We start from the raw sequence: 22,086 nt of genomic DNA on the forward strand, positions 1-22,086 counted from the left end.
ATTAGATCAATGAAAAATAATTTCAAAAGAGCCAAATAACTTTAATACAGGATATTATGGTCCCTCATGTGGGCCCGTGTGGCTCAGTTGGAAGAGCATGGTGCTTTCAATGCCGGGGATGTGGGTTCAATTCCCATGGGGGACCAGTACAAAAATGTATACACGGACTATTGTAAGTTTCTCTGGATAAGAGCGTCTGCTAAAATGTAATTATGTCCTTAGTATCTCACTTTATGGACTAATTTAACTGAAAAGGGACGGCCAGAAATAAGACATAAGTAATCCTCCATTTATTTTGTTAATTCTCGGAATGTAACTGGAGCACCTGATTCCTGAAAGCAGTCCTCTGAAAACAAAAACATGAATGAAACATCAACCGCTCTCCTCTCCTCCGTCTCTTCCCACCTTCTTTAGGTCTGGGTTTCCCCCTATCCTCTCACCAGTAAGTCATAGTGCTGGAAGCTTAAGGGAAATTGAAGGGTCAGTATCGTTAGCCTTTTAAAGGCTCTTTAAGAGAAAGCACTCGCGGTATTTAGCATAGCATCGCCACTTCTCACATAGCACAGCCTCTCATTCAGGAGAGAGAGAGAGAGAAAGAGTGAAAAAGAGCATGAAAGCAAGAGCGAGAGAGGTGGACAGAGGTAAAGGAATAGAGAGACTGAAAATGGAAAGAGAGTGAGAGAGGAAAAGAAAGGAGAGAGGAAGAGACGGAAGAGGTTTAAATTCTTAGAGACAGCAAGAGGAATGCTCAGAAACCAACTCAAGCATCTCCACGGTCCTGCTGCCAGTGGGTCTAATGAGACCAAACTGCTCCATTCCTTCATTTATAGCTGGTTTTGGATCCAACAAGACACACACAAACACAGGAAAGAGAAAAAGTGGATTGGACAGGAAAAGGACAACAAAGGAGCTTAGTAATACAATGACGACAAACAGAAAACTAACTTTGACAAACACAAACTGTATGTCTGAGAGCTTTGGATGGGCTTGAATCTTTAAGACAATCTCATCGTGTGATACAGCATAATTTAATATTTACAAAATGTAAACAATTTACAAAAATACTACGTAATTTGACATATTCTCAATCAAAGCACCTGTAGCTTTAATCTGCTCTGAATTTCGCAATCTGAATAGTAAAAATATATATATTTTAGGTTTCAAGAAATCTTTCCAAAATTTCTCAAATAAAAATGTCATGGTATCATATATATTTTTTGAATCATTAACAGTTTATTCCAAAAATACAAAGCATTTGAATGATTATTTCAATACTTATTTCTATGCATTGATACTGCAAGCCTGCTTCTCTCGACCTTTCCAACAAGAATAAGCCTAATCTATCCACCATCAATCACCATAAAGCCATGGGTGGAAGCAGGATCTGTCCTTACTCCCTAGCCTGTAACAGAGTCATAGGAATTATACAAAAGATGGCAACCTCTGACGGTTGCCCAATCCCTGTACTGTCTACAGGGATTGTTGTCTATATGAGACTTCGTTCTGATCTGGAAATGTACTGACACTGTTTGTTTCCTGCATCTACTCTACAGTCCTCTAAAGCTGTTGCTGCGCTGCAGGACTGAGTCATCGTCCCTTTGTTCTCCTCTTAGACAACATTCACTAAGTCCATTTGATGACTTGAAGAGTGACGTTTTAACTTTCATCAAAGTTCAGTTTGTTTTTATCATTGAGTCCAAGTTTTGTGGCTCATTTCTCCTCCTCTGAGTAAATTGTGGAGATGTCCATGTTTGGTAATCAGAGTATGTGGATGCTCAAGCCTCTGAAACACTGTGGAACTCCTGTCCCATTGGATAGCCTCCTACAAGGCTGGGCCCTGATAAGCCAATCAAAATCAACTATTTTCCACTGTCTTTGTCCACCTCTGATGGTGCGGTGTATAAATACTGTCTTCCTGAGGGTTGAGATGGAGGGTTGTTGATGCTGCGCCCCCCTTGTCCATGGGAGAGAGGAATGATGGGGGAGTCTTTTAGTCTCTCATTGGGGACGGTGTGTGTGTGTGTGTGTGTGTGTGTGTGTGTGTGTGTGTGTGTGTGTGTGTGTGTGTGTGTGTGCCATCACCTGCCTCCCTCTCCCTATTTACAGGTGTGCATGTCGTTCATGCTCTCACACTTCTGACACCTCACATAACAACACCACACAAACTTACACTCGCACCTCTCTACGTGGCGAACCACGTGTGTATTATACCCTCGACCGCAGCAGAGCAGGTTACACCCGTCGGAGCCGGCCGAGGTGCGGTTACACCGGCGCCCTCTAGTGCCCGCCACGACCCAGCGCCGGTCCTCCAGACAGTAGTTAGGAGACTTGTTGAGGAAGATAAGTTCTTCCTTCCCGATGGGCACGCGACGCTGGTCCTTCTCCTTCCTCCTCACCTTCCTATTGGAGCGGTCCAGCACCTGCACGCTTCCCTCATAGCGCTCCTTCAGGAAGTTGCCCACGCGCTCGAACGACGCCATGGTGCGCCAGCATGTCTTGACGGCGCACGAGCCCGACACGCCGTGGCAACGGCAGTCGGTGGCCATTGTCTTGGCGACAGCCTGAAAAGGGGAAAGATGGGGAAGATGGTGTTAGGAATTACAACAGAAAAAACACTGTAAATGTTACGACAGACTAGCTACCAGAACTCTGTTTGATAGAGACTGCCTTTTGTTTACACAAACGCTGTGGGAACGTTTTGAATGCTGGATCTATTGTTCTGAATGCTGGATTTTGGACTGTAACTGGGACTGTAACATGAGTCCTGAGGTTTGTGCATTCTACTTCTAACTCTGACAGAATAGACTCCCTGGAACAAAAGTTACACTGTCCTTCACAGTTTAAACTGAGAGATAGAGGAGACATTTTCTATGACCACAAACCCCAGGGTTCTACAGTGGTCTTTGGATGACCCCAGAAGAGCCCACCACTTTCACCCCTTTCCACCTCTTCTCCCACCCCCTCTTCCCTGTTGGTTCAGTTTAGTTGGAAAGCAGTGTGTGTGTGTGTGTGTGTGTGTGTTTGTGTGTGTGTGTGTGTGTGTTGTGTGTGTGTGTGTCTGTCTGTCTTTGTGTGTATGAGTATGCACAAGCAAGAGTGTGTGTTACAGTAAACAGATACACTGCTGCCATTGTATCCACATCCCTCTCCAGTGGTGAAGCCCTCTCCTCTTGACAGTGGCTAGTTGATCAGAGAGGAACCCAGTAAGTGTGTAACGGGCATGCCACGCCCACCTGAGGATCTGTATTTTTCAAATATCTATTTCCTATGTTTGAGGGATGCAAAATCCACTTGTCACTTAAATCTTGCTGGATTAATTGCTTTCATTTTACTCCTGCGACTCCTTCATACTCTTGGTTGTGCCTGACGTTTTTTTTCCGTTAGCGTTACGACCACGGAAATGTTTGTAATGACCTGTCAAACACACCCCGCTAATGGCTGAAATGGGCTCAATGGAATACATTGTTTTACCGTTTAATCTAATTTATAAGAACACTAAAGCTTCGTCTGGGATTTAACGCATTGTCTCAACACGTACATCACAAGAAAGACAACTTTATTTTGATGGGTGTTCATTTTTTGTGTAATTAAAAAAAGTTATCATTTAATACAGTTGAAATGTTTACAAAGTAGATGCCCTGAAATGAAAGCAACTCCCGAATATGAACACTTTTATATATATATATATATATATATATATATATATTTACTTGGATGATAGTGATATGTCTGATCTCGCAGTCGCAAACAATGTAAAGTACGTTTAGATAGGTGTAATCTAGAGCCAATTTGTTGACTTTTTTATCCGAGGGTAATTATGCAAGAGAATGTAACAACCACAGAAATTAATGAGGCAGTCTAGACAGCGCAGGGTTAGACAGAGAAAGTGTTGGGTAGTTGCAGCCCTACTCCACCCCGTTATGTTAATTTATTCATATATACACAGCCTGTGTATTTATGCAAATGAGGCACCTATAATTTTCTTTCTTTTAAGACAAAATAGATTTAAAATAAATACCTGATAGAATAAAAAAAATTATACAGTGCCTTCAGAAAGTATTCACACCCCTTAACTTTTTCCACATTTTGTTGTGTTACAGCCTGAATTTTAAATAGATTAAATAGAGATTTTTTTGTCACACAATACCCTATCATTTTACAAATTCATAGTCAATAAGTATTCAACCTCTTTGTTATGGCAAGCCTAAATAACTTCGGGAGTCAAAATGTCAGATAATAAGTTGCATTGACAATAATGGTGTTCAACATCATTTTTGAATGACTACCCCATCTCTGTGCCCCACACATACAATTATCTGCAAGGTCCCTCAATCAAGCAGTTAATTTCAAGCACAGATTCAACGACAAAGACAAGGGATGTTTTCCAATGCCTTGCAAAGAAGGGCACCTATTGGTAGATAAAAATATATATAATTAAAGCTCACATTGAATATCCCTTTGAGCATGGTGAAGTTATGAATTACACTTTGGATGGTATATCAATACACCCAGTCACTACAAAGATACAGGCGTCTTCCTAACTCAGTTGACGGAGAGGAAGGAAACCACACAGGGATTTCACCATGAGGCCAATGGTGATTTTAAACCAGTTACAGAGTTAAATGGCTGTGATAGGAGAAAACTGAGGATGGATCAACAACATTGTAGTTACTCCACAATACTAACTTAATTGACAGAGTGAAAAGAAGGAAGCCTGTACAGACTAAAAATACTCCAAAACATGCATCCTGTTTGCAATAAGGCACTAAAGTAATACTGCAAAAAATGTGGCAAAGAAATGAACTTTTTGTCCGGAATACAAAGCATTATGTTTGGGGCAAATCCAACACAACACATCACTGAGTACCACTCTTCATATTTTCAAGCATGGTGGTGGCTGCATCATGTTATGGGTATGCTTTTCATCAGCAAGGACTAAGGAGTTTTTTAGGATAGAAAGAAAAGGAATAGAGCTAAGCACAGGCAAGGTCCTAGAGGAAAACCTGGTTCAGTTTGCTTTCCAACAGACGCTGGTAGACAAATCCACCTTTCAGCAGGACAATAACCTAAAACGCAAGGCCAAATATACACTGGAGTTACTTACCAAGACAACATTGAATGTTCCTGAGTGGCCTACACCTAAATCTCCCACCAAAATCTCTGAACTCCATTCATTATTTGTCCGTGCCAGTAAAATGTTTTATGTGCTATAATTAAGTCAATATCCGATGGATTATACAATTTCAAAACGTTTGGAGTATCTTCATCCATTGTCCAACTGTTGCATTTATTAGAATTGGTTTGAAAACCTTTTAACAATTTTGATGACCGTTGCTACAATTTAGATGGCCTTGTGTCTACTTGAATGGCTGTGAACATACATTAGTCACGCTGTCACGCCTCACCCATTAACTCATATTAGAGAGGATGTCACACACTTTCTTCCCCCTCTCTCCTTCTGTCCTGTCTGAGCATCACCCTCTCACACTGACCTTCTTGTTCTCCCTTCCCTCTATTCTGTTTCCTCCAATCTTTCTGCTTTTCTCTAAATATCGTTCCCGCTCTCTCTAACACACACACACACACACACACACACTTCCTAGAACATCTCCTGAGAGTATTTTTAACAGTGTGTGATAAATTCTATTAACCACTGGATGATTTGGTCCTCACTCCTCTCCAACCCCATATGGTGAACCAAACCCAGAACTATAATAGCTAGGATTCCTTTCACGGTGCTAGATTAGTACTGTCATATCAGCCATTCGTTCAGACACAATGAACCCTACACCTGCTAGAGTCTTGATTACTAGAGTTATGGCTCCCATGAGCCCTATTCAGCTTTTACATACTCTCCAGAGTACCCTCAACAACTGTGTTCACTAAAAAAAGACTGTCTCTCTCGGTTGTGTGTGTGTGTGTGTTTTGTTCTGTGGTGTATTGTGTCTAATCTAACATCTGACTTCATTATTGTGCTGTTTTTGTTCTGTACACTGTGTGTGTGTGTGTGTGTGTGTGTATGTGTTCTACATGCTCTGTGAGTGTTCTTCGCCCTCAATGAGTGTATGTGTGTGTTGGGTCTGTGTGTGTTGGGTCTGTGTGTGTTGGGTCTGTGTGTGTTGCGTCTCACCTGTCTCCCGGCTTCACTGTTGTGCTGGTTCATGGTGAGCAGTGTATCCCCTCCCCTGGCTGAGGACATATTCTTCACTGCATTATCTATGAACTTCCTGCTGAACCAGGTACCGTACTGGATATGGTCTGAGCAGCCGCCCCAGTGCCACCCTTCGCTGGGCGAGCCTGTGCCCTGCAGGCTTGTGTCACAGCCGCACTCCGTCATGTTGCCCGCGCTGCAGGAGCGCGTCACTGCCTGGACCAGCCCCGCCGCCATCACCGCGTAGATAAACGCTGTCTCCTTGGTCCCTGTCAGAGTCAATGAAAAGAGGTTGTTAGAAGGGCAAAGGTACGCATGGATTATTGTGTAACAGTACCTCTAAAGCTTGCAATGGGTGGATTCCGAAAAGATCCCACTGTCACACCTTTCAGCCAATAACACTTCAGACAGAGGAAAATGGCACAATTCTAGCCTTAGAACTTCTGTGTATCTCAGTAGCTCAGGCCTAGATAGCCATATACCTTCCATCCACTGTAGTCGTATAATACACCTTAGCTCTGGAGGGATACAAGTGAGATGTGAGTTCAGCAGACACATAGCCCCATGGGAACTGTCCTGCCCTGTGTGAGGGGGGCGTTGGGTTGCACTTCACAGGTTAGCGGCCACAGTAGACCCTCAGTGAGGACAGACAAGCACTGGCTCACTACTACAACACGAGAGCGAAAGAGAGAGATAGAGAGAGAGAGAGACTTAGAACATGTTAGTATGATGTTGGTAACAGTGTAGCATGGATCAAACTGGTATCACAGTTACTGGTAAGACCATCTGGAAAGCTGAACACCGGACAGACACATTAGATTATGTCCTGTAATGAACGAAGGCTGAAAAAATGTAAACCCAAGTGAATGTGTAAGGGGGTAGCCTACTAATGTATATAGCTTATGGAATGTGCTTGTTAGACAAAACTCTAAAATATGCAGAATCTTATGGATAGAACAGAAGCATACTGGCACCTGCCGACATCAAGTGTAACTATTCAGAGAGTGCAGGTCCTAAGAATGACATAGTGTTTAAAGGTCATGCATAGTCTATCCACACTTTGCTGTCAATCAAGGATCAAACGGAAATCAGAGGTCCAAGCCACAAGTTGATCCACAACGTTTGTGCGTAATTTATGTGTGGGTAAATGTAGAAAGAAAAGCCTTTCCTCCATGGAACAACAAGAAATCACCACTTCAAATTTGAGTTTGGCACTTTGAAGGTTTGATTATTAAAACAAATGACAATTGCGGTTATTTAGGTTATCCGTGCTGCATTATATTGTCAAACTTTATCAAAAAGGAAAATTTGCTGCACCCTAACTCAATATGAACATTGTCTCCGAGTCCGATTAGATCAAGTTCCCGCTTTTAGAATACGAAGAAAATACATATGTGGTCAAAGAGCAGGGTATACATTTTTACAGTTGATTGTACGAGTCTGGACATAGGCTAAATCCATGTATTACCATCCCATTGTATCATGCAATAGGCCTAAATCAACATAAACTATATGGTCCGTTTTTTCTCCGATTTATTTCGTCTGGGTTGAGAGAAGAAAGTTGATAGATGGCATGTGACAGGGTGCAACAAGGATAGAGAGGAATTTGGAAGAATGAGTTTCATGTGAAAATAAAATGTTGATAGCTAAACAATCTTCGGAATCTGCATGGAGACAGATTTCTGGAACGGAATCTCTAAAACAAAGAAACTGTGTTCTTATGTTACATGTCGACCATGAATCTCCTAATTAGGATAATCCCGGCTGGTTTAGGACAAGAGGGGAGCAGGGGTTCTCTGTTCAAAGACAACACTTGACCGTGGATAAGTGGTGTGTTGGGACGGTTAAACCGAAGCAGATGTGCGCCCCATAGGGGATACAGCTGCTCGAGTCAGCAAATCAAATCACCTTCCCTTCCTGGCCAACATGAAACATTTTCATGACTCAAACCAAACCGACCACGAGTAAAGAGTTATGGAAAATGGAAGACTTGCCTCTTTCTGGCGCACTATCAAACAGAAAGACAATTGAGGAACTGTTTTTATACAGCAGTTGCCTAAAACGGTGAAATACTCAATTATGTGGGCACACATAATACATATCGGAATATGGACTATAAACACTATAATAGATGCACCCAAAATATAGTCTAATTTTCCAAATTAAACCCAATCAAAAAGAACATTATCAATAGGCCAGAAAAGTGCACACGAATTTATGCCAGCAGGGCACAAAGCACCCTATTGTTTTATGTCTATTAAAACTAGTATTTAAACCGCCTGTCTTTACCACTGGTTAGCTCGTAGCCGAACACAGAGAGCTCTTTGGTGGTCGAACAGTTCCACCGCTCGTGCATGAACTGCGTCTGGCACTCCGCGATGCCGATGCGCGCGCCGTCCTTTATACTGGGCAGGAGATGGGGCTTTCTCTTGCACAGGTCCTTCTGCTTGTGCGTCAACGGGAGATTGGCGCAGCCCAGCTTCTCCGCTACTCCCACGGACGTTATTCCCAACCACCTGAAACACAAGGTATGCAGCGGAGACAATACGTTACTTTCTAAACCACTTTCATCCCCAAACGTAATCGCATTCTATGCGTAAAGAAAAATTTGCAATTTGACAAAAAGCTAAGCTTAATCACAAGCAATGAAATATACTTACATCCAACTGGCTCGACAGCAGACAGGATACAGTGAAAACAGTAAGAGAAACAGAAAGCAGATCTGATGTACTCCACAGCCGCTTCTTCTCTCCATGGCCACCTCATTTACAGAAGCCGACTGGCCTCCCGGGCACTGGGGAAGGGTATGTCCATGGAGCGCTGGATCCGTGCTGGGCTCTGTCTCATGCTAGCCCCGCAGCATAGAACCCTAACAGAAATAATCCTCAATCGGTGGTTATCTCGAGCAATTCAGTAAAAAAAAACATCCATGGGGAGAGAGAGGACGCGGGCAGGATGCTGATTCTAATCACGTGGCTTGGCGGCTGGTAGTAGCCTACAGTTGGCTGCGTGATAAGATAAGTTCCCCACGGTGTTCCCCAAAACGCAGACAAACAGTTTTATCCTGGACTGGGAAAACCCACACAGAGCGTCTCTCAGTGGCGCGCTCCCAGGCTCCGATTGGCGCACCCGTGGATTCATATTCAGCAGACGCGCCTGTCCTACGCGCTAATTGGACGGACGCGCAAAAGAAAAAACGCGTGCCGCCGCTGGCACTGACAGGAACTGAGCAAAACCTTTGGCATGGGAGAAGGTTGGTTTCGACTAGATAGAGCATCCAAAGTCAAAATTGGTTATAGCCCATCGTAAAAATGTATGAAAAATAAATGTACTTTTTGGTCTAAATTTGAGGTTAGGGTTAGGATTAATGTTAGCAGTATGGTTAAGGTTAGGGTTAAGGTTAGGTTTAAAATCAAATTTTAAGAAGATCAATTGTAGAAATAGACCGAGAAGGTGGAAGGAAGCACATAAGTCATCAGAACACTGTATAATGGTCACTTCACTCAAGCACTGTTAAGATAATCATGTCAGGCGAGAATAAAGATAATTTCCCCCCGATAAATACCTTGATACGAAACCCTAAGTAACTTGAGTGCATAACATATTTATATAACATATTTATTTACATTTTGCCATTGAAATGTATAGCTTAAATGAATAAAGGATTGATTCAAATGCAACGACAATTACAACCACATTGTCCATTGTGTTTTAGCAAACATTTTCAATTACTATTGAGTCGTTTGCCTTTTCCTGAATAGTAAATATCATATGTACAGTCAGAGAGCAATTTCAACGAGACAATTTAATTACATTTTCAAAAGGGTTGACTGTTGAGTATAGTGGACTGGGCTATAGGGCGGTATTGTGCAGACGAGGTGAGGTCTACTCAGCCCCCAGAAATGTCACAACCCCCCAAGCCTTTCAAATTCCCCGAGTAAAACTGTGCAGAGTGAAAGGTCTGGCTGAAATTTGATATCAGAGGTCCTTGGCGCGACAACAAACCAGGCGGGCCCACCGTCTTCAGGGCGGTTACATGTGCCCAAAAGTCAAGCCTTTGTCTAGATAACCTTTTACATTAACCTACCTTTTGATCGAAACTATTGCGTCTACCTTATTCTATCCCTCACCCACTCAATGCTGTTAATTTGCCACATGCCGCACAAGACCATTCAATTTGAAACACTTTACGCACGCACTTCACGTTGTATGCGTTCCCTTTATTTGATCTACAAACTGTAAAACCAACGTTTTCAACAAATATGGAAATATGTTGAATATATCGTTACATTGTACTACATTTCATTGCGGTCATATAACCGTGTTTATAACGTTTTTTAGATAGGCCTTAGCTACATAATTTGAACACACAATTTTAATTGTAAATTGGCCTGAATAAAATAGACTAATAACTTTCTGGAATAAGGCCCTAACATTACATTGACCTTAAACACGATTTACGCCTACATTTAAATTTACATACTTTCGATCGTGTTGCTCGATCTCTGCCCAGATCACACGGTGGGTAGGGTGATTGGATGTGTCGGATTAGCGGGACATGACTGCAAAGCGGAGTCAGACAGGGCACATTACGCGCGAGACGGAGTAAAACCGTATTATACCGATGTCCATTTTATTATAGCACAGTTGTAGCCTAACTGAACATTTGTTTCCCTAATTATGTCCTTCTAAACCAGGTGACAGAGATGTATAGGCCTATGCGCGACAATAAATATGATCAAACGCTGTCTTGGTGGCACGCAAACAAACGAGCGCGCCTCTGCCCAGCTTCTTCAGAGAATCACACGTCTTCATACCTCTGCATGGTTGAATTGTGATGATGACTGTTAAAGGATTTTGTCGAACACTGTGCGCAAACAGCATGCACAGGCTTATCCTCATGTGGTGCACAACTTAAAGGGGAAATATGCGAGGCCAACATCCTAATTGTTTACAAGCTAGGGCTTTGTGGAACTTTCAAAATACAGTTCCATGCTTTCAGAACACAGTTTATGGACACAAAGTTAAGAAAATATATATTTTAATGTGAGAATATTGTAATGGAATAACTCTTATATGTACCATCTGGAAACACAAAGCTGAAGTTAGTGCCATTTGAAGATACATGTTCTTTAATAATAAATTAATAGTGTTGATAATATTTTGCATAAAGCAAATATAATGTCTTTCTGTTCTTTTTCCTTCAAAATCACAGAATCAAATGATTAGGTTTGCTATCAATGTTCCATAGGACTACTATACAGAGCTATGCAGGTGGTCTCCACTCTTATGTGTGTGTGTGTGTGTGTGTGTGTGTATGCATGTGTTTGTGGCTATCTGTTACAATTACCTTCATCTTCACCAGCTCAGTTCCTTCCATACAAATGATCAGAGGACAGGTCAAACAATATGTATAAATACATAGCCTTCATTAGCATGTAAACAATATGCTGCATGTAAAACATTATACACTGATTATCAACAATATAGGCACAAATAAACATCTGTAGAAAAATATATAGAAATATAAGAAAATCATACATAAGACATTCGCTTGAAGAATAGCTCAGCTTTCGTCATATCTTTGGCATATAATAGAATACGTTGTGGTATCCACAGAACACGCGGATGAATGAGGTATATGAGGAGGAATAGCTGGACATCCAAAAGTCCCTCTAATGGCAAGAGATAGGCTTTCCTAATGCATAAAGGCATCAAAGGCACACATCAAAAGTTGTACAACAGTGGTTCTCAAACCTCTCCTCGGGGACCCCCAGACGTTTCACAATGTTGTAGCCCTGAACTAGCTCACCTGATTGGTTGACAAGTTGAATCTGAATCAGTTGTGCTAGCCCTGAGGAGAGGTTTGAGAACCACTGCTGTATAACATTTCAACAACGTTTCCACAACTATAAAACTATACAATTGTAAGGGTTTGTGCTGGAGCGTTGAGGGAGCATTGTCGGTTGGTGGGAGAGCAGGGCTTACATTTGGGATGTGCACACGACACACTCCTTCGACAGTCACTCTTTATCCAGCTGCTTCCCTTGTCTTTCGGCAGTAGGCCAGCGATCCCCCTCTTTCGGCCATCTGGAAACCTCTACCTAGCAGAGGTAGGAGTCACATGACGGGAGGCCCAGTGTGTGGGCCAATCAGAGGAGGTCTGTGTGACAGACAGTGGTGACCAGTCACGGCTGACCAGTCAGGACTCTTCTGTTACTCCAGCACTTCCTGGACGGAATGACCTCTCATTCTTTAGAAATACGCTTGTATGGACACACACACACACACACACACACACACAGACACACACGCACGTTAGTAAGCAAGGACACAAGCACGCACACACACAGTCAGTGGTGGCGAGGGGTGGGTCTAGTTTCCCGTATCTCTCACACACAGTCTACTCAGCAGGATCTGCGAGTACACCTGGTTCACTGCTCCTCTCACGTGATAGGTGGAGGAGTTAGACCCCGCCCACTGGTCCTGGTGCTGCAGAGTGGGCTGATCACTGAACCCAGTTCCAGTTCCACTGGTTCCGGTTCCAGGTTCCTCGCCGTGTCGAAGGAGCTTCATCTTCCTGTGCAGGGGAGCCTTGGAGAACGACAGCTTCTCCACCTTCAAGGAACACAGCGAGGAGAACCACATCAACACCTCACCTCTAACACAACATCTACATACTTATATTATACTGTAACTAACTAACTAGACCATGGCCAGAGCTTCTAATACCGGAGGCTAGCTAATGTTGCCTGGGGTTTCACAGAACAGAACAGAGTGGAAACCCATGGTCACAGTCTGGGGTTCCTCTAACTCTATTATAAACCACGCTGGAACAATCCAAGCCTGACCTAAATCCTGACATAATAGAAACCCTTTCCATCCCCTCAGGGGCTTGGGTTAGGCATTACTTAATTCATGGGTCCCATACACCCTTCTGGCTTCCCTATGGGAAATCCTGTTGTCACTTAAGACCAATATGAACTGGGAGGGGAGGGCGGGGATATGGAGGCGGTGCACATGCCCTTGTACGTATGCTGAAAACCACTTCACACACGTGTTGGGGCCCAGCTGCTATCAACGTGGGGCTTTACGGCCCAATAAAACCCGGCCTAACTGCTAATTACGGATTAACCGATCCAGGGGCCAATTTTATAGCTGAATTAAAACAAGTGACTGTTCTTTTTACAGGGAGCTGCAGAAGGGGGAGAGGGGTGTGTGTGTGTGTGTGCAGTGGTAGAAAAAGTACTCAAATGTCATACTTGAATAAAAGTACAAAGTAAAAGTAAAAGCTATACATCAAATTCCTTATATTAAGCAAACCAGATGGCACTATTTTCATATTATTTTTAATTACGGACAGACAGGGGCACACTCCAACACTCAGACATCATTTACAAACACAGTATTTGTATTTCGTGAGTCCGCCAGATCAGAGGCTGTAGGGATGACAAAGCGTTATATTGATAGGTGTCATAATTCTCTCCTGCTTGAGCATTCTAAATGTAAGGAGTACTTTTAGGCGTCAGGGAAAATGTATGGAGTAAAAAGTACATTATTTTCTTTAGGAATGTAGTGGAGTAAAAGTAAAAGTTGTCAAAAAGATAAATAGTAAAGTAAAGTACAGATACCCCAAAAAACTACTTAAGTAGTACTTAAAATTATTTTTACTTAAATACTTTACACCACTGTGTGTGTGTCTGTATGGTACAGCAGGATTTCCTTCTAGAAAGCTCCCTGACATGGAAGGTGATTGTTCAATCAAGAGGGCATAAGAACCGATTTCCTCTAGGCCCAGAAAATGGCTGCTCGGTATTTGGATCCTCCGTAGGTTTAAAGCCCAGGATTATTTAAGCCCAAAGATTCCCTCAAGTCGGAGTGTGTGCGAACAGAAATAGCAAGTTATTTCAGAAATTACAGTCGGAGAGAGAGAGGGAGTCCTTGGGGAAAGAGCTTGCTGTGGATCTAGCTATGTTCCCTGGCCACTGAGATTTAGACAAACCATTAGTTACAATTGGTATCAATTACTGTATCCAGAGAGAGACATGCAATGCCTGTGTTATAGTGTTGATAACATTGTGCTGTGATTTGGATAACTGACTGGGAGGTTAACCAAATACTGAGAATGAATATAAACTATGATGAACAAAACAAACATGCTGAATTAGGATGTTCAAGGTGATACACACTGTTTCAATAAGGGTGAGGCGAGAACTTGGGCTACTGTCGTTTTTTAGATGAGGGTGAAGGCGGGTGGGGGGGTTACCTCATGAAAATGGCAGGCGCACCGTCCCTGCAGGAACTCTTTGTAGCGGCCCATGGTGATGCTGAATGTGTCTATGACCTCATACCCATAGTGCTTTGCGGCGGTGAGGATGTTGCTGTTCTCTCTGTACAGCTCCTGTACTCCTCTCTGGGCAAGTTAAAGTAAGACAACAAAGACGTAATCACTAATCAACACAAGGAAAAACCATCTTAAAACATTCACAGTGGGAGCCATATCGTAGCCATAACATTTGTACAGTTCTCTGATGCCCCTATTGCAACACGTCTGAAGTATAACTGGCCGTTGAATTGAATTAGTTCTATTGCTGTTGAACGGGTGCCATTGCTGATGTTGGATCAGTCAGCATGTTGGAAGCCATGGAATATTAGCCAATAATGTTTTAGATAAATACACACGGCACGGTCAGAGGGCTATCCACCAGGTGCCTAAGCACTGGCTTTTAAAAACTTTAACAGATAAACAGTCAAATGAACAGCATGGAAAAATAATTAGAGTGAAGAGAGAAGCTGAGGGGGAAGAGAGAGAGAGAGAGGAAGACAGAGGAAGACAGAAAAAAGAGAGAGAGAGTGAGAGAGAGAGAGTGAGAGAAAAGAAAAGAGAGAGAGTGAGAGAAAGTGATCGAGAGAGAGAGATTCAGAGAGAGAAACAGAACAGTCAAACAGAGAAAAGAGTTGAGGAGGAGACACCATGAAAAGAGTGAAACTGAATGCACACAAACAGGAGGATGGACCTACCAGTGAGAGAGAGCGGATGCCGTCCACAGGGAGATGGAAGCCCATGCCCAGAGACTTCACCACCACCATGATATTCTGTAGCCCTTCCCTGGAGGAGAGAGATGGGTAAGCTGCATCTCTAAATTAGGTATATTCTTGGCCAGTGAATAGATTTAATTAAGCAGTTGCTAATTCCTGAACGATGTCAGGAAGGGCGTTTGCCACAGAGTGTATGCATCAGTGGGTTTACCTCTCCAGCACCTCTCTCATGATCCTCAGATGGTTGGTGTTGAGCCACTGGACACCTCCTGCCACCAGCACAGTCTGACGGGAGTTCTCCAGGGGTTGCGACCTTCGGAGGGGATCAAAGGTAAAAAAGACATCAGCTCGGCAGTAGGACTATATCTATTGAACAGGCATATGCACACATGCTGACAATTGTTCTAAGGCGCTACTGCTGACACACACACACACACACACACACACACACACACACACACACACACACACACACACACACACACACACACACACACACACACACACACACACACACACACACACACACACACACACACCTGCTCAGCATATCCTTCAGTAGCCACATCCAAAGCAAAGTGCGGTCCCAGAGAGAGAGACGTGGTTGGGAGACCTGCGGTGTTAAATTACACTGTGACACGACTCCTAACACATGACTCTTAAACACAGTCCCCGGCACTTTGATCATGGAAACTGATTAAGGCTTCCTCTCCATATGGGGGGACAGGGCTTCGAGTGTCTATGGGAGCTAGGAGCCAAAATGGCTTCTGCAGAGATATGCTTTCTTGATGCCCATCTAACAGCTGATGAGTAGATTGCAGTGATTACAGGACATACTGTAGTGCAGCAGGGGCGCCCTCACCCATCCACCCACCCAGACTCCCCCTCTCCTTCACCTCAGTATGAGCTGCTCCAGGGTCCTCTGGAAGGTGGGTTTGTGGCTCTGCTCCAGCCAGAACTGGGGGTAGTAGGAGTAGGAGACCTGTGTGTGTCCCTGGTTGACGTTGCGATAGACCAGGCTGTCGTGGGCCTTGCCCCAGTCCTCCAGACTAGAGTTGACCCGCTCCATCAGGAAGTACATCATCCCCCGGTTAGTGGAGTCACCTATGAACATTACCTGAGTGGCAAGAATAATGGTTTTGACTTGACAGGATCAAGAACACATGGGTTCTATTCATTAGGACACACCGTAGCAAAACATACCAAGCATTTCTTATTGGACAAGTTCAGGTAGTCCCTCCCTGTTTCAGCCTTTTTTCTTCTGTTTGCTACCTAATGAACATGGCCCAGTTTTCATTGAATTTTCACTCCAAAATGATTTCACTGTAGTTGACTGGTATGTATTTAAATCTATAACTGCTGACCTTTATGGCTGACTGCATCATTGCCAAAATGTGAACACATGAGAGGCAAAGCCCACTAGGCATACACTGGTTGAATCAACGTTGTTTCCACGTAATTTCAATGAAATTATGTTGAACCAACGTGGAATAGATGTCTGTGCCCAGTGGGATGCTTCTATTACGACCAATCAACATAACACAATCTGACATATCAAAGAAGATATAACAGTGTCCAGTCAGTGTCCAAATCAGTTTCCAGCTAAGCCAATCAGAGTGTGTGAAAGAACCTTTTCAAACACAGAACAGAGCCAAAACAGATGGACTGTAGTTTAGAGTGAGAGGTGGCAAACATCTCATCTCTGTGAAAGCTTCTGATTGTCCAAATCTGTTGAGGAGAAAATGGGGAATTCCAGAGAAACGTCATAAAACACGACAGCTGGAGCAAACTGACCTAACTCATAACTCATGTGTCAAATCACTATTGATACAGATACATATTAAAGTCTCCTGTCAGAAACAGTCAAGGGATGAAAAATGAAAGAGAAAGTGTGTGTGCGCGCACGGCTGTGTTTGTGACTACATTAGGCTTTGACATCAGGGACCACGGCGAGAGGGGTAGACGGGTAGGGTATGTGAGGATAGGAAATTGAGAGGCTCTATTAGCATTAGCTGCAATGTCAGCTAAAGTGGCTAAATTCCCACTTTAATCACACGTTCACACGGACCTCTGTCCTGGAAGTAACTGGCAACTCTTTCACAAACACCTACTCACATTCACTAGAGACAGCTTTCACTAAGCCACTACCCACATTCACTAGAGAGATTTGACTAAGCCTATAGAACACCCTAAGACTGTAAATGCCTAATATGTCTCTAAGGCAGTGGTATTCAAAGTCGGGGTTGCAAGCTGCAGTGGGTCGCCAAAATTTTAGTTTTTTTTAGGAACAAAAATTAAGAGTACAGATTATTGTATGGGGCAATATACAAACATTTTTGAGAAAGATGATTTGAAAGATACAATTCAATTGAGTAAATGTATTGGTTTCTTTTCATTTTGATAAAATATGAAAATGCAATGAATTTAAGGTTATATGTAAAAATCTAAATTTACAGATTTTAAGGTTGTGTCATTAGATTTGTGGTGGGATTGCAAGACATTATTGGGAAAAAATGGGTTCCCCAGAATTTCTAGTGGACAAAATGGGTTCCCCAGAAATTCTAGAGGACAAAATGGGTTCCCCAGAAATTCTAGTGGACAAAATGGGGTCCCCAGAAATTCTAGAGGACAAAATGGGGTCCCCAGAAATTCTAGAGGACAAAATGGGGTCCCCGCTGAAAAAGTTTGAATACCACTGCTCTAAGATGTATACCTATTATGCCTTATATATTTCCTGGGGTGATTTAACCGTTTTACGTTCCTGAGGGCCGCTCCATACAGTGACACCAGTGCAGCGAACTGCATGCCATCCCATTAGCATTACTGCAGTATTTGAGCAAAAGGCTGAGACTTTAGTTCATACAGTATACTGCTTCTGTCCCTCCACCACTCCTCCTGTCCTCAGCTCTGCCACCCCCTGCTGGGTTTATAAACCTATTCATACAGCGTCACATAAACCCCACTCTCTCATCACAGAGGCATCATACCATAGCCTACCTCATTTACCCTCACCACCTGGATTCAATGAGACGGAGAGAGGGAGAGAGCGAGAGAGAAAGAGGGGGGGAAGCGAGAAAGAAAAAGAAAAGAGAGATGTTTGAGGGATGTCTCAGCCCTCACATTAACTCACAAGGGACATGTGCTAGACACTGCCTGTCTTGTTATCCTTACATGATCATCTCTGGCCCATCTTTAGACCAGATGCATGCTGGTTAGCGTAGTCTTAACACACATACTATATCTGCCCACACCTTTTTCACACACGCTAAAGAGCCTGACCAATACATCTGGCTTCCATATCATTCCGTTATCCCCTGTGCAATATCTCTCACACACATAGATATACAGTAGTGTGTGTGTGTGTGTGTGTGTGTGTGTCTTATGTGGAAAATATTAGCACTCTCACTGAATCTGTCGGCGCTGCTGTCTGGATCCATGGGTCATCTTTTTGACTCAGCTGGAGTGCCTTGTTAGCGCCAAGTTAGCGCCCGCTGCTAACCTATCCTAACTACCTCCTGCTTTTGGGGAACAAGCTAATAGCTAATCTGTACTGTTAGTAGGTTGTGGGACAGTAACCTGAGAAGAGAGCTAGCTAGGAACATGAGAGCAGTGCCTGAACTCAGGTCATGGACTATGGACATACACTGCTCGTCGAACATCTCATTCCAAAATCACGGGCATTAATATGGATTTGGTCCCCCTTTTGCTGCTATAACAGCCTCTTTTGGGAAGGCTTTCCACTAGATGTTGGAACATTGCTGCGGGGACTTGCTTCCATTCAGCCACAAGAGCATTAGTGAGGTCACGGAATGATGTTGGGCGATTAGGCCTGGCTCACAGTCTGTGGTCCAATTCATTCCAAAGGTGTTCGATGGGGTTGAGGTCACGGCTCTGTGCAGGCCAGTCAAGTTCTTCCATACTGATCTGGACAAACTACTCTGTACGGACCTTGTTTTGTGCACGGGGGTATTGTCATGCTGAAACAGGAAAGGGCCTTCCCCAAACTGTTCAACACAGAATCGTCTAGAATGTAATTGCATGCTGTAGCGTTAAGATTTCCCTTCACTGGAACTAAGGGGCCCAGCCCGAACCATGAAAAAGCCCCAGACCATTATTCCTCCTCCACCAAACTTTACAGTTGGCAGGTAGCGTTCTCCGGGCATCCGCCAAACCCAGATTTGTCCGTCGAACTGCCAGATGTTGAAGCGTGATTCATCACACCAGAGAACAAGTTTCCACTGCTCTAGAGTCCAAGCTTTACACCACTCCAGCCAATGCTTGGCATTGTGCATGATGATCTTAGGCTTGTGTGCGGCTGCTTGGCCATGGAAACCCATTTCATGAAGCTCCCGACGATTTTTAAGAGCTACTTGCTTCAGCACTCGGCGGTCCTGTTCTGTGAGCTTGTGTGGCCGACCACTTCGTGGCTGAGCCGTTGTTGCTCCTAGACTTTTCCACTTCACAAAAACAGCACTTACAGTTGACCGGGGCAGCTCTAGCAGGACAGAAATTTGTCAAACTGACTTGTTGGAAAGGTGGTATCCTATGACGGTGCCACGTTGAAAATCACTGAGCTCTTCAGTAAGGTCATTCTACTGTCAATGTTTGTCTATGGAGATTGCATGGCTGTGTCCTCGATTTTATACATCTGTCAGCAACGGGTGTGGCTGAAATAGCAGAATCCACTAATTTGAAGGTGTGTCCACATACATTTGACCATGTAGTGTATGTGATCGTGTCTCAATGTCAACAAGGTATGACGTGATTGTTCTTTTCAAATACAATCTCTTTTTGGGCTTAGTTGTGGTCAATTTGCAGTGTACAAATTATTATAATTATGTTCCGGCCCCCCGACCATCCACTTCGACAAAAATCGTCCCACTGATGAATTTAGTTGCCTACCCCTGCCTTAGGGCTTACCTTCCTGTACATCATGCAGTCCTGCAGCTGGGGGCGGTCCAGCAAGGGGTGGTAACAGCCCTCGGGTTGCCAGGCAACCTCTCTCCAGTCACAGGTCCGGTTGTCGGCACAGCTGAGGCAAGGAACCACCCAACGACCTGGGGAGAGAAAAAGAGAGGGAGGGAAAGAAAGAAAGAGAGAGAGAAGAAGAGAGGGAGGGAAAGAAAGGGAGAGAGAAAATGAGGGCAGGCAATCAGACAACCAGAAGTGAATAAAGTGGATAATTGTTCCTGCTCCAAAAAACATAGTTATTACTGAATATAGATATTTCCATAAACAAGATCTCCACAGATTTTTCACCAGCAAAGCTTCACATCGTGAGAGTAATCATTCTCCACACACACATCACATTGCTCTCCTTGTTGACATTTATTCTCTGCCCTGCAGGGTAGGATATTGGGTTTTAATAGCTGAGTTTAACCTCTGACCTTTTGCACTTAAATCAAAGGGCAGAGTGTATTGGCCGCTTAAAATCAGCCTTGCCTTGTACAGATACACACACAGCAATGTTTCATATGGACATCTGGGCACGTATGCATAACATTTCAGAGCGATGATAATTATTTCTAAGTAGAAGATTTCTGAGGATCCTGTAGTGAAATAATTTTTCTGACAGTAATTCATAAAGCTTTTCAGCTACAGTGGGGAAAAAAAGTATTTAGTCAGCCACCAATTGTGCAAGTTCTCCCATTTAAAAAGATGAGAGAGGCCTGTAATTTTCATCATAGGTACACGTCAACTATGACAGACAAAATGAGAAAAAGAAATCCAGAAAATCACATTGTAGGATTTTTTATGAATTTATTTGCAAATTATGGTGGAAAATAAGTATTTGGTCAATAACAAAAGTTTCTCAATACTTTGTTATATACCCTTTGTTGGCAATGACACAGGTCAATCGTTTTCTGTAAGTCTTCACAAGGTTTTCACACACTGTTGCTGGTATTTTGGCCCATTCCACCATGTAGATCTCCTCTAGAGCAGTGATGTTTTGGGGCTGTCGCTGGGCAACACAGACTTTCAACTCCCTACAAAGATTTTCTATGGGGTTGAGATCTGGAGACTGGCTAGGCCACTCCAGGACCTTGAAATGCTTCTTACGAAGCCACTCCTTCGTTGCCCGGGCTGTGTGTTTGGGATCATTGTCATGCTGAAAGACCCAGCCACGTTTCATCTTCAATGGCCTTGCTGATGGAAGGAGGATTTCACTCAAAATCTCACGATACATGGCCCCATTCATTCTTTCCTTTACACGGATCAGTCGTCCTGGTCCCTTTGCAGGAAAACAGCCCCAAAGCATGATGTTTCCACCCCCATGCTTCACAGTAGGTATGGTGTTCTTTGGATGCAACTCAGCATTCTTTGTCCTCCAAACACGACGAGTTGAGTTTTTACCAAAAAGTTATATTTTGGTTTCATCTGACCATATGACATTCTCCCAATCCTCTTCTGGATCATCCAAATGCACTCTAGCAAACTTCAGACGGGCCTGGACATGTACTGGCTTAAGCAGGGGGACACGTCTGGCACTGCAGGATTTGAGTCCCTGGCGGCGTAGTGTGTTACTGATGGTAGGCTTTGTTACATTGGTCCCAGCTCTCTGCAGGTCATTCACTAGGTCCCCCCGTGTGGTTCTGGGATTTTTGCTCACCGTTCTTGTGATCATTTTGACCCCACGGGGTGAGATCTTGCGTGGAGCCCCAGATCGAGGGAGATTATCAGTGGTCTTGTATGTCTTCCATTTCCCAATAATTGCTCCCACAGTTGATTTCTTCAAACCAAGCTGCTTACCTATTGCAGATTCAGTCTTCCCAGCCTGGTGCAGGTCTATTTTACAATTTTGTTTCTGGTGTCCTTTGACAGCTCTTTGGTCTTGGCCATAGTGGAGTTTGGAGTGTGACTGTTTGAGGTTGTGGACAGGTGTCTTTTATACTGAT

The 22,086-nt window shown here is 43.6% G+C and overlaps 2 protein-coding genes across 2 annotated transcripts in view; both read right to left on the minus strand.

Annotated features, from left to right (window-relative positions):
- Positions 1 to 2,096: 2,096 nt before the first annotated feature.
- Positions 2,097 to 8,906, minus strand: LOC311128733 (protein Wnt-16-like; the record flags this gene model as incomplete). Its single annotated transcript, XM_084160979.1, has 4 exons — positions 2,097 to 2,561; positions 6,131 to 6,420; positions 8,441 to 8,667; positions 8,812 to 8,906. 4 exons carry the CDS (start codon positions 8,904 to 8,906, stop codon positions 2,097 to 2,099), a joined length of 1,077 nt encoding a protein of 358 aa, XP_084017105.1.
- A 3,620-nt stretch (positions 8,907 to 12,526) lies between these two features.
- Positions 12,527 to 22,086, minus strand: part of LOC311129254 (cadherin-like and PC-esterase domain-containing protein 1) — a gene marked incomplete at both ends in the record, with an annotated part of 79,948 nt that continues 70,388 nt past the window's right edge. The window contains 6 exons of the mRNA XM_084161548.1: positions 12,527 to 12,769; positions 14,418 to 14,564; positions 15,173 to 15,260; positions 15,402 to 15,503; positions 16,087 to 16,307; positions 20,111 to 20,247. Coding sequence (XP_084017674.1) covers positions 12,527 to 12,769; positions 14,418 to 14,564; positions 15,173 to 15,260; positions 15,402 to 15,503; positions 16,087 to 16,307; positions 20,111 to 20,247 — 938 coding nt within the window. The remainder of the gene's footprint in view (positions 12,770 to 14,417; positions 14,565 to 15,172; positions 15,261 to 15,401; positions 15,504 to 16,086; positions 16,308 to 20,110; positions 20,248 to 22,086) is intronic.

The sequence above is a fragment of the Coregonus lavaretus genome, assembly GCF_964263955.1.
Source record: "Coregonus lavaretus genome assembly, chromosome: 5".
In the NCBI taxonomy this organism is placed as follows: domain Eukaryota; kingdom Metazoa; phylum Chordata; class Actinopteri; order Salmoniformes; family Salmonidae; genus Coregonus; species Coregonus lavaretus.